Source organism: Mytilus galloprovincialis, chromosome 2 (genome assembly GCF_965363235.1).
Source record: "Mytilus galloprovincialis chromosome 2, xbMytGall1.hap1.1, whole genome shotgun sequence".
NCBI classification, from domain to species: Eukaryota; Metazoa; Mollusca; class Bivalvia; order Mytilida; family Mytilidae; genus Mytilus; species Mytilus galloprovincialis.
In genome coordinates this window covers 109,677,833-109,694,600 of record NC_134839.1, presented here as the reverse complement: position 1 = coordinate 109,694,600, position 16,768 = coordinate 109,677,833, and the positions used below count along the sequence as shown (strand labels likewise).

The window sequence follows — 16,768 nt, the reverse complement described above, 5'->3', positions numbered from 1 at the left end:
CATGTTCCGTAATGAAAGTCCGTTTAGCTCCAGTGTCAATTTTCCAATTGATAGGAACACTCTCTATATGACCTTTAACCATCATGTTAGCAACACCGTAAACACAAACTAGAGCTCCATGAGAATTAGGGTGCTCTAGATTCTTGGCCGTAGTGACATCGTCACAATTTTTCGCCTCTTGAGGCGTCTGCTCTAAGTTGCAAGGATTAGTTTCTTTAGATACTTGAATTTTTGAATTTTTATTAGTTTTATCATTTCTTTTTCTCCTGTCTTTCTGATTTTTAATTCCAAATTTCCTTGCATAATTTTTCGCGTAAGGCCGCGTTGGTGTGACCGGTACCTGGCCAAAGGTACCGGTCCGTTTTAGTTTAACGGATCAGAGGAGTCATTTGACCGGTTAAAACTCCGGCCCCCTCTTGATCGTGCTGGGTTAGAATAATTAGAATTTCCTCTCCCACGATTATTTTGTCGAGAATTATTTTTCGACTTGGATCCTCTCCCTCTATAGGTTTCACTCCTATAATCATTTTGAGGTTGATAACTCTCCCCTGACGAAAAGGGAATTTCAAAATCGTTCTCGTCATTTATTTCGCCACCATCATCCTCGCCGTCTATTCCAAAGATTAAACGATTTGCGGGTTTGGCATCTTGAAATAAATCTTGTTCACCTAACCGTAAACATTCTTCTTGCACAGCCGATAAAACAGCATCTTGTAAAGTTCTAGGTCTAGTGCGTTTTATATTTAAACGAAATTCTTCGTTTTGGCCACATCTGTCTAAAAATGACTTCATAGCGTTTTCTTCAACTATGTCAGGATTGTTTGGATAAGCCCGCCTATACAGGTCTTCAATAGCTTGACCAAAATCTCGGAGGGATTCTCCTGGTTGCCTCCTCCGTAGTTTAGCATCAGCAATATATCTCTCTTTCATTGCAGCATGCCCGAATCTATCGTCCAGTTTCTCCGCTAAACGTTGATAATTTCTCTGAATTATCAAAGGCAGCCCGTAAGCGTAGGTTTCCGCTTGGCCTCTTAACGTACTAAGCAATACTCGTCTTGCTTTCTCATCGTCCCACAAATTTAACTCCCGAATATTTTCAAAATATTGGAGAAATTCCGACCATACGTCTGAATTTGACCCCAAGAACGTACGCCGTACCGGATATTCGGAGGGACGCGCTGAAAATCTTCCCATCTCTTTACTTTGTGCCCCTACATTCGTGAACTCGGTTCCCGGTCTATTGTTTGGTTCAACAGAAACAAAATCTCTAGCATTATCTGATCCACTAAAAGCATCAAAGCTAGCTACATTCATATTATTATTGTGTCCATTGCGTTCAGGAATTTGCCTGTGTTCCAAATTGTCCTGGTTTTCATGTCCCGTATTAACTGGGCTATTCAACGTGGACTTTTGGCTAACTGGCATTTTTCCTATGTAACTGGACATAGAATTATTTGGCGCATAGTAAGGGCTGTTCGGTGCATCGACATACCCACATTCTTGGTTAGGGCTTGTCATGCTCCGTATATTATTGTTACTGAGAATCGTTGACTGTTTAGATCGTTTTCCCCTTTGTTCACGCCCTGGCGACGCTACAACATCCTGTTCACGCGGGGTCTTACAAAAATGTATTAAAATTTTTAATACGGTCGTTACTAGCACAAAAGCTATGATTCCTAGTAATCCGGTCATCACATACTCCTGCGACTTTTTAACTACTTCGTTACAAGGAAAATATTTCCAGGCTATTGCTACTAAGCCAGTACAGACAGAGAGCAAAGTTATCCAAATTAACCAAAATTTTCCCCAATTTTGTTTATTCTCTTCTATATTTTCCTCATCGTATCCCGGAACCTCCGTACCCAGACCAAATTGCTCCTCTTGTGAAAATAATCCGGCATTCGTTTGGAAGCCTGTATATTTTCCTAGGTGCTTTGGCTGAGGGGTCCCACATACCGTGGAATTTTCAATTCCGGAGTCATATGGAGAGCGACTATCATAGACTCCATTATCGGTATAAAAGTGTGTCTGTCTTACCTCAGAAGGCGTATATGCCTGAGTGTATATCCTGTTTCTAGGAGTTTCCATCCTAGCACAACGCGAAAATCCTGTTTTAAATCCAATAAAGAATTATCCTTATTCAACACAAAAATAAATAAATCCCACCGCTGCCACCAATGTAACGCAAAAATTCGGGGGACCTTTCCGGTGGTGTTGTCGACGGGTAGTTCGTGACCCGAGAAGATCCTTTTGCGTATATAAAATGAGGGATTCTTGTGTTGCTTGGACCTTTTCTCTGACTGACTAAAATAAACACGAAGTCGCTGTGTAAAGTTCAACAGTGTATTCAAGTATCATAAAACACAATACACATTAATAACGTAATAACAGAATATACAGTATATACAGATATAGCACACTAAGTAATATTAACAATCCTCTAATCTCGTTCTCTCGTCAGCTCTGCTGTTTCACAATTATCACTCCCTTATATACCTTCTCTTGCAATATGGGCTTGTGGGCTTATGGGCACCAGAGTTTCTGGGCTTATGGGCAACCGGGCTTATGGGCAACTGGGCTTGGTGGGCAATCAGACTTATATGCACCAGGGCTTATGGACTCCATACATATTAGGGCTACCGTGTACCGTGTATAATTAGGGCTTACAGGCTCCATAATTTAGGACCATAAAGCACCATGTAATACTAAGTCATAGATGGTCGGCCCTGAATATGAGGGTCCTAAAACACCAAGTTTACATACCCTATCAATTTTCATTACACAACCCTTTATATCTGTGTATAAAGTATTTATCCACCTCAAAAGAGATTTCTGGAAACCAAATTTCTTTAAAAAAACAATACATAAATTCCCATTCTAGCGAGTCAAATGCCTTTGTGAAGTCTAAAAATAGAACTGCTCAATCTACATTGAATTTTTCCAAATAATCTATAATATCTTGGATTTGTCTAATATTAAATCCAATATATCTGTTTTTTACATAACCGTTTTGATCACTATGAATGATTTTATGCAATATTGGTTTCAGTCTTTGTGCAAGAGAGTATGCTATTATTTTGGTATCTACATTTAGTAAGGTAATTGGTCTATAATTATCTAAATTTAATGGGTCATTTTTCTTGTATATAAGGGTAATTAGTCCTAGTTTCTGAGAATTTGTTAATTCTTTTTTTTCATAGCAATGATTAAAAACATCTACAGCAAAGTTTTGTAAGTTAGACCAGAAAGCTCTATAAAATTCAATTGGGAGACCATCGATACCTGGTGATTCATTAAGTTTCATTTTAAAGACAGATTTTGTACATTCCTCTATTGTCAGATTGTCGTCAATTTCATTACCTTCTTGTGTACTTAGTTTGTAATTTATGTTAGTTTTTTCAATATAATTTTCAATTTCTCTTAATTCAGGGTTCGTTGACTTATATAAATTGACATAATTATTTCTCCCCGTTTCTAATATTTTGCCTTGATCTTCTGTTATTTCTCCTTTGCTGTCCTTAATAGCAGTAATATGTTACCTTGTTTGTCTGGATTTTTCTAATCCCAAGAAATATTTTGTATTTTTTTCGCCCTCTTCTATCCATTTAACTCGTGATCTTATTTGTGCCCCTGTGCTTATCTGAATATAGAGCTTGTAGCTTTTCTTCTGTTTTATTTATTGAATCTATTATGTTTGGCAAATTATTATTTTTTCCATCAAGGGTGTTATCATGAATTTCATTCAAAAGTGTAAGTTCTTGTTCTAATTTTGTTACTTCATCTCTTTTATTTTTAGCTTTTAATTTACAATGTTCTATAGTTTTCTCTCTTACTTCTATTTTAAAGAGATCCAACACAATTGCTAAACTTTTTTTGTTTCTTCATTTTTCATATTTATCTATTAAATATTTATTTTTATTTTGTATGATTCGTCATTAAGAATACTGTTGTTTAATTTGAAGTATCCCTTTCCTTTGTTCCCTTGATAATGATTAATTTTAAGTGAAATTGCTAAGTGATCTGTATATTGAATTGTTGCAGGTCGTATATCAGTTCTGAGTACTCTTGGTCTCACATCTTGACTAACTAGAAAATAATCAATTCTACTTGCTACTTCATTATTTTTTCTTTTCCAGGTATATTGCGTTTTATTGGGATTTCTTGCTCTCCATATATCTATAACTTTTAGTTTTTTAGCCCATTTGTCTTATTTTTTTATTTTTTTGTTGATCTATTACTTTTTCTATCCTCTATATTAAGCGTTTTATTCATATCACCGCCTATGATAATTATACCAAGACTATATTTTTCAATGACACTTAAAGCTTAGTTTATATTTTGCGTTAGGTACAACTTTTTGGTTTTCACTGTCGTCAATATTCATTTACGTAGCTCCAACACGCATCGTTCTGCAAGTTCAATCTATTTTACATATGACAAACAACTTCAAATACAAGACATATATTTATGGATATTTTGTTAATAATTTTTTTCTACAGTTAAAGAGGAGACATCAGTGCTTTATGCAGAAATAAAACTTCACACTACAACGAACGAAATTCTAACCACACCCAAAGACCCAAATGATCCAGGGAGTGAATCAACAAAATGGACCAATAACAAACATTTTGGGGAAGCCGAGATAGAAATCCGCGCCAAGTATGTCGCCTCGGGATATTCCACTACCGGTACACCACCACCACAACCTGACCCAACAGGAGTAACTCATTATATCACAGACTTTAATCATGGGATAATATATGGGTTGATTACAATTGATTATATCAGAGGTAAATAGTTAGAAAACATCTTATTTCTATTGAATAGTTCTACTCTGCGAATAAGACGGCATCACAATTGAGATATATTAACCTACTGTTGTCAAAATGACAAGAATAAAAAAATAATTAACTACTTTCAGAACGAAAATATTAAAGTCTCATAGTAGAAACAAAATATGTAAGAACATTAATACTTTATAACTTTTGTATCTAGGCGTCACTAGAAAGTCTTTTATGGACGAAACGTACTTCAAACGTATTAAATTTTAAACCTGGTGCCTTTTGTTAGCTGTTATTCGTGTGTTTCTTTATCCAATATGTTCCGCTATTTAATTGTACTGTTAGTCCTGTAATGTTGTGTGTCATTTTAATGTTATATTTAACATGGCCATTAAAGCGGGAGGTTTGTCATGCCACAAAACCAGGTTCAGCCCACCATTTTTTGTTCTTTAAAAAATGTCCTGTACCAAGTCAGAAATATAGTCGTTGTTAATTATAGTTCGTTTCTGTGTGTGATACATTTTTACGTTGTGTTTCTCTTGTGTCGTTTGTTTCCTCTTATATTTAAGTGTGTGTTCACATTATTATAAGACGTGTCACTGTACCTTTCTATCCCAAATTCATGTATTTAGTTTTGATGTTATATCTGTTATTCTCATTGGATTTTGTCTAATGCTTAGTTGGTTTCTATGTGTGTTACATTTTAATGTTGTGTCGTCGTTCCCTTCTTGTATTTGATGCGTTTCCCTCGGTTTTGGTTTGTTTCCCGGATTTGTTTTTTTTTTTCTATCGATTTATTAGTTTTGAAAATCGATATACTACTCTTGCCTTTATTAATCCCTCAAAACTTTTGAAATTACTATTTCATATTATGTAATTTTTCACTTTTCAACATGCCAATTAAGTGAAAACGTGCTTCATGTGAATTTAATACCATCATAATACAAAATAAATCCTAGAAAAATGTTATTTTTTTCAGAAAATCCAGACGCAAACAATACCTTTTTACAGTTTAGTTGTCCAGGCAACGAAGATTCTCCAATCAATGTCAACTACGAATGCTCAAGACTGAGACACAACAACAGTCAAGTTATATTGCCAACATTTTATCACAGTGACCAGTTAGTTTTTTTGATATTTATGTCGACATGAATATAAAAAAAGAAGATGAGGTATGATTGCCAATATGACAACCCTCCACAAAAGACCAAAATGACAGAGAAATTAACAACCATAGGTCACCGTACGGCCTTCAACAACGAGCATACCGCATAGTCAGCTATTAAAGTCCCGATATAGCAATGTAAAATTTATGTACATAAAGTTTGTTTTCAAACAGATTGTAAAGTAAGGCTTGAAATATGACAGTTGTTTTCATAGGTTCAGGAATTCAGGAAGGTGCTGCGGTTTAAAACTTTAATAACTATAACTTCCCTTTTTATAAATATTTTAAACACAAAAAATAAATTATAAGCAGACATGTCACTTCTTATTTTTGTATAAAATGCAATGTCTCACATTTCTTTATCATATACATTTACACAAGTGATGTGATTACCAATGAGACAGATCATCACAAGAGTCAAAATGACACATATACATGAACAAAAGAGGGACGAAAGATACCAAAGGGACAGTCAAACTCATAAATCTAAAACAAACTGACAACGCCATGGCTAAAAATAAAAAAGACAAACAGAAAAACAATAGTACACACGACACAACATAGAAAACTAAAGAATAAACAACACGAACCCCACCAAAAACTAGGGGTGATCTCAGGTGCTCCGGAAGGGTAAGCAGATCCTGCTCCACATGTGGCACCCGTCGTGTTGCTTATGTAATTAAAAATCCGGTAAATAGTCTAATTCGGTAGGTCATATTCATGAAAGGGAAGGGGATTGTAGTTACGACGTAAGGAACATATCCGATATCATTTGTGAAACGGTTATTCCATAACGGTCAACCAACTCGTGATGGCGTCCGTAAAATTTACGAAGGGATGATTTCAACTTCACCATTTGGAATTCTTGGTTTAATAGCTTCCTTGTGAGCAGCAAACCTCTATCAAGAAAATCATGATAGGAAATGCAAGCACGGGAATATCGTATCAATTGGGAGATATATACCCCATATGCAGGTGCTGCTGGAATGTTGCTACTTAGAAATGGAAAGTTCACAATTGGAAAGCTGAAATCATCTCTTTTGTCGTAAAGTTTTGTTTTCAACCGACCCTCATTGTCAATTTCTAGATGTAAGTCAAGATATGAAGCCGACTTAACTGTATATGTAGTATCCTTTATCTCTAGTTCGATTGGATAGATGGGTTCCACATAGTCACCAAATTTTGAATTGTTTAGTGAAAGAACATCATCTATATAGCGGAAAATAGAGTTAAAGGATATTGCTAACTTCTTATCTTTCTTCCTAAGAAGTTCCTGCATGAAGTCAGCCTCATAATAATAAAGAAACAAGTCGGCGAGTAGAGGGGCACAGTTTGTTCCCATTGGAATGCCGACAGTTTGTTGAAAAACACGTCCTCCGAACGTAACAAATATGTTGTCAATCAAGAAATCAAGCATCTTGATAATATCAGTTTCAGAGAATTTAGTTCATCGTATGGCCTGCAAAGCACATAAATCATAGACTAGTACTGCATTTTTGACAAAAATTGATCTGTTTAGAGTCCAATTAATTTATAATATAATTATTTCTGTGACTGTACCCTACAATGGTTCGTAAGATCCGCTACAATAGATAATTCAGCTGATCAGTAATATTTCATCTTCATTCCTTATATATCATGTACTGTGTTACGACGTTAGATAAAAACTGACGAGGAAAGGTAACACCGAAAGCTTTTTTTTGTCAAGTCTAGGTGGTCGAGTGATCTAGACCGCCTGGAAGAGTGCAAGGCGATATAATTATATAAAAGTATCTAATAGCACAATAACCTTATATACTAAAAAACTGTTTTAAGTAAAGCTATAAATAAGGGATATTGAACTGAATCTAAAACTTCTTCTTTTAGATTAGTATTCTCTATAGTGGTGACAAACGGTGGGTTCTTAAAATACATGAATAGGGAAACAAGTACAGAAATAAGATCATCTTTAATTGGTCTCACATCGAGAAGAAAATACATAATACAATGGGACTATATTCAACCATACTATGCTTGCTTAAATACATTTGGAGTCAACTGTACCATACCTCCTCTAGAATTACAAGATGCCACTAATGCAGTGAGTACTGATACCGAAATTCGATAAGGCAGAACACATATGAAATTGAGAATAATGTGAAATACGAATAACAACATAAACTGAATGACCAAACGTATTGTATTTTAGAAATAACTTTCATAAAAATGCTACATCTAAAGCTTTAAATACCAAGAGCGAACACTAACTCGACTAAAGAACAAACTTATATGACACAGAAAGGACTAAAAGACAGCATATCAACTGCCTGGGGGAGTTTGAACCTCAATATTTTTATGATTCATGCTGTGATTGGTTTATTTTAGTCTGTGTTTATGAAATACAGTTAAATAAAATTGAGAATGGAAATAGGGAATGTGTCAAAGAGACAACAACCAGACTATAGATCAGACAACAGCAGAAGGTCACCAACAGGTCTTCAATGCAGCGAGAAATTCCCGTACCCGGAGGCGTCCTTCAGCTGTCCCTACACAAATAATGTTAAAGAATGTTTGTTGTGGAATGGAATCAAATATTTGGTCTTAGTGAAAAGTCCCTGGAATCAATTTCACAAAAAATAACTTACTTTTAAGATTGATCGTAAATATACTGAATTGTTCATGACTTACGACCAGTCTTAGTTGTAAGTTTTTTGGGTGAAATCAATTCCATAATTCCATTGTTGTGGCTTTTCTCAATGAGTTAGACATAGCTATGCCTTAAAACCAAAATTAAATTGTCAGTTTTCCACATATCACTAGTTGAATAAAAAACTTTTGTTTTCTGAATTTTCATTGGTGTCCTAATCCTCATTCTTTGTCATATAAGTCCTGTGATCAAGATAAGACGTAGCGCTTTAGTTATTTGATACAATCTTATGTTATCTTACCCGGTCTCTTAGGAGAAACATGTCACGAAAAATAACTAAAGATAATTCAGTACAGAGGATTTTGCGTAGAAATTGTATAATTTAACTTTGATCTTTTACTAAAATCAAAATTATTTTTTTGCTGTTTTATATTTACGTCATTGCTCAAAAATTTAATCTTTTATTTTAATAAATGTTAAATTAAGAGATGTATTTACATATTTCAGTCAACACTATCATTAACATGGAGACAATGGTCTGATGATTTAGCTGGGATAGAATTCTATCAGTATGAGCTTTACGAATTACAGTATGATGGTACGTCATTGAAAGAAAATGACTTCATCTTCGTCTCAGATAGAATACATCATACTCATTCACAGGTGAATATCAAATATTATAAACTACGCGTCTGATAGAATACCTCATACTTATTCACAAGTGAATATCAAATAATAATAACTATGCGTCTGATAGAATACTATAGATGATAGTTCAGGCAACGATATTACAACAACTGTTCAGCCATTACATTTAATATACAAGTACGTATTTCCGCCCAAGGCGACGTCACTGACAATACGACGTCGACAATAGAAATGTACAATAGTTGGAACGTTATGTTCCCGCGATAATCTCAACATACTGGGGCCGCGAAAAAGTAAAAATTATCAGCGATTAAATTCAATTAAAGTCTCTCATGAAATAAAATAAAATTCAACTTCGCACTAAAACGTGTAATTGTTAATGTTCATCGCTAACATCACTGGTGAATCCACTTCTGTATCGTCTCACGGGCTTTTAGACTAGCTTTTCGTTTCGGTCTGTCCTCCATATGTTCCTGTTCACCAATTGGAAAGTTAGAGTTGTTTGTCATCGTTTGTGTTACTTCCAACGGATATAATTTTGCGATCGGTCTTGTAGTTTCTCCTGTGCTGGTCCTTATTCGTGCTGATCTTACAAGTCCATCATTACCTCTGGCTAGTTCGGTTACGATCCCAATTTTCCAGTTTATCCTCGGACATTCGTTGTGAATTTGTTCGATGTCTCCTGTATTTATTAATTGTTCATTTTTTCCGATTGTCCTATGAAATTCACGTAAAGACGTAAAGTATTCGGATTTCCATCTTTTCCTTTTTCTGCAGTTGTTAACAATTCTGATACGAGTGATGCTCGATTTCCTATGAGCTGGATGATGAGGATTGTCCTTTCTTGAAGTTTCTGTGATTTCAGTCACCTTCTTTCTGAATCCCCGTCCTTTCTGTTCTTGTATAATGTCTCCCTTCAACATATCTGGAATTTGAGCGAGTCTTGTAGTGACGTTTTTTGTCCTTCTCCTCGTAACGGTTAAATTTGTAGATAAATCATCAACGTCTTGTTTCCCTGGTAGCATAGCGTAATCTTTATTTCCACGCGCACATAACTCAATTGATCTGTCGTGATAGGCTTTAATACATGCATCATCGTCTTTGTCTATCTCCTTACTATAACCTATTGACTCCAAGTTTCGATGTCTCTCTAGATTGTATTCTACAGCAACGTGTGAAATATTAATTGTGTTATTGTTCGACGTGACGATCTCTTTACCGTATGTAGGTCCTGAAAGCAAATATCCTATCTTTGATTTCACGGCGGTCGGACCGTTTCCCCGTACAATATGGTCTTCTACAATGTCCCAGTAGTGATCTGCACCTACAAGCAACGATATCTCAAATGAATCTTGCTGCGTCATCGTGTGTGCTAACTTCAAACCACGTAAATAACCGTTCTGTGTATCAATATTACGTATGTGATTCTGTAGAGGCGTGGCGATCATCGGTACTATCAGTACTTTGATTGGCAATACGTGTCCTGTATCGGTTTTCAGATAGATTGTTGTCTTTTCTAAGTGTTTCGTGTTTTTCTCTTTACCTCCAAATGCCGATAAATGTATTATCTCTGTTCCTTCTATCTGTAAATTGAGTTTATTGGCTAAGTTCTGCGTCAAAAACGATCTTTGAGCTCCTTCGTCAAAAAGAATATTCGTATCGATAAAGTGCTGATTCGAACCTACTTGAGATACGGCGGTTTTCAATAGTACATTTGATCGCGATTCAGTCGATTGAGAATACAAAATGGTAGTATCTTCTTCTGTATCATGAAGTTCATTTACGAGTTGAACGTTTGTCGATGACGGGTTTGACGGGTTGCTGCTCTTGTTATCTTTCGCGTGGAAGTTCGTCTGCGCTGAGTTACTACTCCCGTCTCTATGGTTTACCTCATTCACTGGTTTTATGTTGTTTGTTGGACGTGCATTACACAAGCTTGTATGGTGTTTCTTACCACAATTTCTACATGTGTGTTTAGATTTACATTCATTTATTCTGTGTTTACCGAGGCAGTTTGCATAACTTATCACGTTTTACTATCAACATACGGGATTCTGTGTCGGTTATTTTACTGCACTGGGTAGGTGCGTGTATTTCATGACAAAACACACAAGGTATTGTCTCAATATTCTTGAAAGATTTGGACTTTGCCGATTTCGCTCCGGCAAAGAAAGATGATGTTGTGGGCAAATGGTTTGTCGACTCTATCTCTTGTCCTGCGTCTATTATGTTAATTTCATCTAAAATGCTTTTACGGAGGTCCCGTAATACCCAAGTTTGTATTCTATGTTCTCGCGCGAGATGTTGTCTGACTTCCCCGGGTAATTTCTTCATAATAATTGGAACAAGCAGAGTACCGTATGTTTCTTGTGTCTGACCTAAAGCTTCTAATCCCCTGACGTAACTTTCCATTTTATCGTAAAAACTTCGTAAGCTTGTTAGATTATTTCTGGGCGAAGGGATTTCTAATAATGCCTGCATGTATGCATTTATGATTTTGTCTTGTTGACCGAACCTCTCTTTTAATAAATGTACGGCTTCATCGTAGTTTACATTTGTTAGTGCAAACCCTGCTATAGAATCTAGTGCTTCATGTTCTAGCTGTGCTTTCAAGTAATTGAATTTTTGTACATTTGTAAGTGACAAGTTGAGGTGTACGGCCGACTCATATGAGTCCCAGAAAGTTTACCATTCTAAGATGTTGCCTGAGAATATTGGAAGCGAACGTTTTGGTAGGCGGTGACTACTAGCTGACGAAAATGTACTTTGCTGTGTGTTGAACGTATGACTGGCTTGTACAGACGGGTTCTCAAACGACTGTGCGTTGTGTGGGTTGGCTATGTTGTGCGTTGGAACAAACGGTATAGTTTCTGGATTTAATGTGTGGGTTGTTGTATGTGAATCAATATGACGGGACTGTGATGTTTGGACATTTTGTATGAACTTACGTATGTGGCGAATCTTTGTTTCCATATCCACTGAATATTCATCTGAATCTATTATCTCATTTTCCACATTTTCCGGTTCTGTTAAGTTTAGAATTTGTTCGTTTAAGTCCTCAAACAATGTTTGTTTTTGCACTAGTTTTCCGAGTGTTGCAATAACTACTTCGTCGAAATTCGAATTTTCCTTCGCTTCATCTAATCTTCGGAATAATCTGGTAACAGCGCTTCTGTTCCCCGATCGGACTGATTTCAATTTTACGAGATCCATTGGTCAAGGCACCATAAATATAGATGATAGTTCAGGCAACGATATTACAACAACTGTTCAGCCATTACATTTAATATACAAGTACGTATTTCCGCCCAAGGCGACGTCACTGACAATACGACGTCGACAATAGACATGTACAATAGTTGGAACGTTATGTTCCTGTGATAATCTCAACAAATACCTCATACTCATTCACAGGTGAATATCAAATAATATCAACGTCAAGTCAGATAGAAGCTTATACTCAACCAAAAGTGAATAGAAGATATCATCGGACCACTGATGAATTATCACGTTGTGATTGGTTAAACGCCGTCAGGTGGTGACCTCCTATGAGACCTTTGGGTGGTTAGTTAGTTTCATAGGGGGTTCATGACGCGTTAATGGGGATGTCATCTATTAACGTTGTTGTGTTTAATTGGTTTTTTTTCAACAAAACGCAGCAGAAAAAGTCAAGCGTCTGATAAATTCGTTATACGGTTAACTACTGACCCCCTACGGATCAGTAGCGAACCATATAACTTATAATATCATCTTCAAGTCAGAAAGAATACTTCAAAACCATTCACAGGTGAAAATACAAATGTTTGCTTTAATTCTAGTCGGGAACAAATATCGCTAGTTCAAAAACATTTTGTTAAGTTGAAATGAAAGTAGTAAAATCTTAAATCGAACAAACAATTTTTCATTGACATTATAGAGTTTAGAGAATACCACCTGCCAGAAAATATTTTGGGAACGAAACGTTTAGAATTGACAATACTGTAAACATATTGGAAGTTACCGAAATCTAAAGACTTGTGCAAGGTTATTCATAACAGATAATAATGTGACAATATTTCATAGTACAGCCATATAATTATTTTTTAACAGGTATAATGTAACAAAAAGTAAAATCACAAAAATACTGAACTTAGAGGAAGATCAATTGGGAAAGTCCATAATCACATGGCAAAATCAAATAACAAAACGCATCAAAAACGAATGGACAAAAACTGTCATATTCCTGACTTGGTACAGGCATTTTCAAATGTAGAAAATGGTGGATTAAACCTGGTTCTATAGCACTAACCCTCTCACTTTAATATACTTTAATTTTTAATTTTTAATAAGTATCCTAGTGTTATCAAAATATTTCACTCAATATCTAATATCAAATAAGTATTTTGTGTGTAAATAATTTAAATATAAAATTGAGAAAGGAAATTGGGAATATGTCAAAGAGACAACAACCCGACCAAAGAGCAGATAACAGCAGAAGGCCACTAACGCATATTCAACGCAGCGAGAAAATCCTGCATCTGGAGGTGGGCCTTAGCTTGAACCCTGAATTAAAATGTGTTAGTTCAGTGAAAATGGACGTCATACTAAGCCAACAAAACATATAAATTAACTAAAATTTAAAAACATACAAGACTAACATCGACTTTTTTTTGGAAAATTGTCTCTTTATAATCTATTAAATAATGTACTGATGTTTGATTTCTTTTTCTAATTCCTCATTTCGATATCTTTTTTTTAATTTTTCTCTAGTCTGAGTTTAATGTGACAACACCTGGAATGTATTCCATTATCTTTACGGTATTTGACAAAGCTGGCAACCACCAATCCACCAGATCTGTGTTCTTGTTTGACGACGAATCAGTGGTAGAAACAACACCAGGGACACGCATCATAGTGACAGAAAGTACAGCTAATACCAATTATACATGGGTAAGTCAATGACCCTATCTTTAATACTAAAACAACACCAGGGACACGCATCATAGTGACAGAAAGTACGGCTAATACCAATTATACATTGGTAAGTCAACTTCCATATCTTTAATACTAAAACAACACCAGGAACATGCATCATAGTGACAAAAAGTACGGCTAAGACCAACCATACATGGGTGAGTCAATATCCATATCTTAAATACTAAAACAACACAATGGACACGCATCATAGTGACAGAAAGTACGGCTAATACCAATTATACATGAGTAAGTCAATATCCATATCTATAATACTTAAAAAAAACACCAGGGACACGCATCATAGTGACAGAAAGTACGGCCAATACCAATTATACATGGGTGAGTCATTATCCATATCTATAATACTAAAACAACATGATGAACACACACCATAATGACAGAAAGAACGACTATTACCTATTATACATGGGTAAGTCATTATCCATATCAATAACACTAAAACAACACCGGGAACTGACAGAAAATACGGCTAATACCAAATTATACATGGGTAGTTCAATATCCATATCTTTAATACTTAAACAACACCAGGGATACGCATCATATCAAAAAACATGTAAGCGGTATCCCAACCCTCCCCCTAACCTGGGACAGTGGTATTACAGTACAACATAAGAACGAACTATAAAAATCAGTTGAGTAAGTCAATTTAAATCTATATTACTAAAACAACATCAGATCATAATGACAAAAATTACGCTCAATACCAATTATACATGGGTAAATCAATTTCCATATCTTCAATACTAACAACATCAGGGACACGCATCATAGTGACAGAAAGTACGACTTATACCAATCATACATGGGTAAGTCAATATCCATATCTATAATTCTAAAACAACATCAGATCATAGTGATAGAAATTACGGTCAATACCAATTATACATGGGTAAGTCAATATCCATATCTGTAATACTAAAACAATACCAGGGACACGCATCATAGTGACAGAAAGTACGGCTAATACCAATTATACATTGGTAAGTCAACTTCCATATCTTTAATACTAAAACAACACCAGGAACATGCATCATAGTGACAAAAAGTACGGCTAAGACCAACCATACATGGGTGAGTCAATATCCATATCTTAAATACTAAAACAACACAATGGACACGCATCATAGTGACAGAAAGTACGGCTAATACCAATTATACATGGGTAAGTCAATATCCATATCTATAATACTTAAAAAACACCAGGGACACGCATCATAGTGACAGAAAGTACGGCCAATACCAATTATACATGGGTGAGTCATTATCCATATCTATAATACTAAAACAACATGATGAACACACACCATAATGACAGAAAGAACGACTATTACCTATTATACATGGGTAAGTCATTATCCATATCAATAACACTAAAACAACACCGGGAACTGACAGAAAATACGGCTAATACCAAATTATACATGGGTAGTTCAATATCCATATCTTTAATACTTAAACAACACCAGGGATACGCATCATATCAAAAAACATGTAAGCGGGATCCCAACCCTCCCCCTAACTTGGGACAGTGGTATTACAGTACAACATAAGAACGAACTATAAAAATCAGTTGAGTAAGTCAATTTAAATCTATATTACTAAAACAACATCAGATCATAATGACAAAAATTACGCTCAATACCAATTATACATGGGTAAATCAATTTCCATATCTTCAATACTAACAACATCAGGGACACGCATCATAGTGACAGAAAGTACGACTTATACCAATCATACATGGGTAAGTCAATATCCATATCTATAATTCTAAAACAACATCAGATCATAGTGATAGAAATTACGGTCAATACCAATTATACATGGGTAAGTCAATATCCATATCTGTAATACTAAAACAATACCAGGGACACGCATCATAGTGACAGAAAGTACGGCTAATACCAATTATACATTGGTAAGTCAACTTCCATATCTTTAATACTAAAACAACACAAAGAACATGCATCATAGTGACAAAAAGTACGGCTAAGACCAACCATACATGGGTGAGTCAATATCCATATCTTAAATACTAAAACAACACAATGGACACGCATCATAGTGACAGAAAGTACGGCTAATACCAAACATACATGGAAGGTCAATATCCATATCTTTAATACTTAAACAACACCAGGGATACGCATCATATCAAAAACAAAATTCTTCAGTTAGATTGAAAAAAATGTCTTGGAGTAGGTGTAAAATAAAATTATACCCAAATACCAATTAATCTATATAAAAAAAAAGAAAAACGAGAAACACTTATGAACCACGTAAAAAAACGACAACCACTAAACATCAGATTCCTGACTTAGGACAGGTGCAAACAATTGCAGCGGGATTAAACGTTTTAAAGGTACCAAACCTTTTCTGAAATAGTAGTATAAAATCACAACATAGAAAGTAGCACTATAAATATCAATTGAAATGACTTAACTCAATCCAAAAACGAAATGACACAAATAAACTGTCAGATATTGTCCTGACTTTCGAATGTTTGGAATTGACCTTTGCTATTTTTCTGATGAAGTAGCGCATTTGAGCGCAAAACTAATAAAGTTT

The 16,768-nt window shown here is 35.3% G+C and overlaps 1 protein-coding gene across 1 annotated transcript in view; it reads left to right on the top strand.

The window, feature by feature from the left end:
• Window positions 1–5,771: 5,771 nt before the first annotated feature.
• Window positions 5,772–16,768, top strand: part of LOC143062607 (uncharacterized) — a 37,458-nt gene continuing 26,461 nt past the window's right edge. The window contains exons 1-4 of the mRNA XM_076234272.1: window positions 5,772–5,902; window positions 7,813–8,026; window positions 9,080–9,235; window positions 13,970–14,149. Of these exons, the coding sequence (XP_076090387.1) occupies window positions 7,859–8,026; window positions 9,080–9,235; window positions 13,970–14,149 (504 nt within the window). The 5' untranslated portion in view covers window positions 5,772–5,902; window positions 7,813–7,858. The remainder of the gene's footprint in view (window positions 5,903–7,812; window positions 8,027–9,079; window positions 9,236–13,969; window positions 14,150–16,768) is intronic.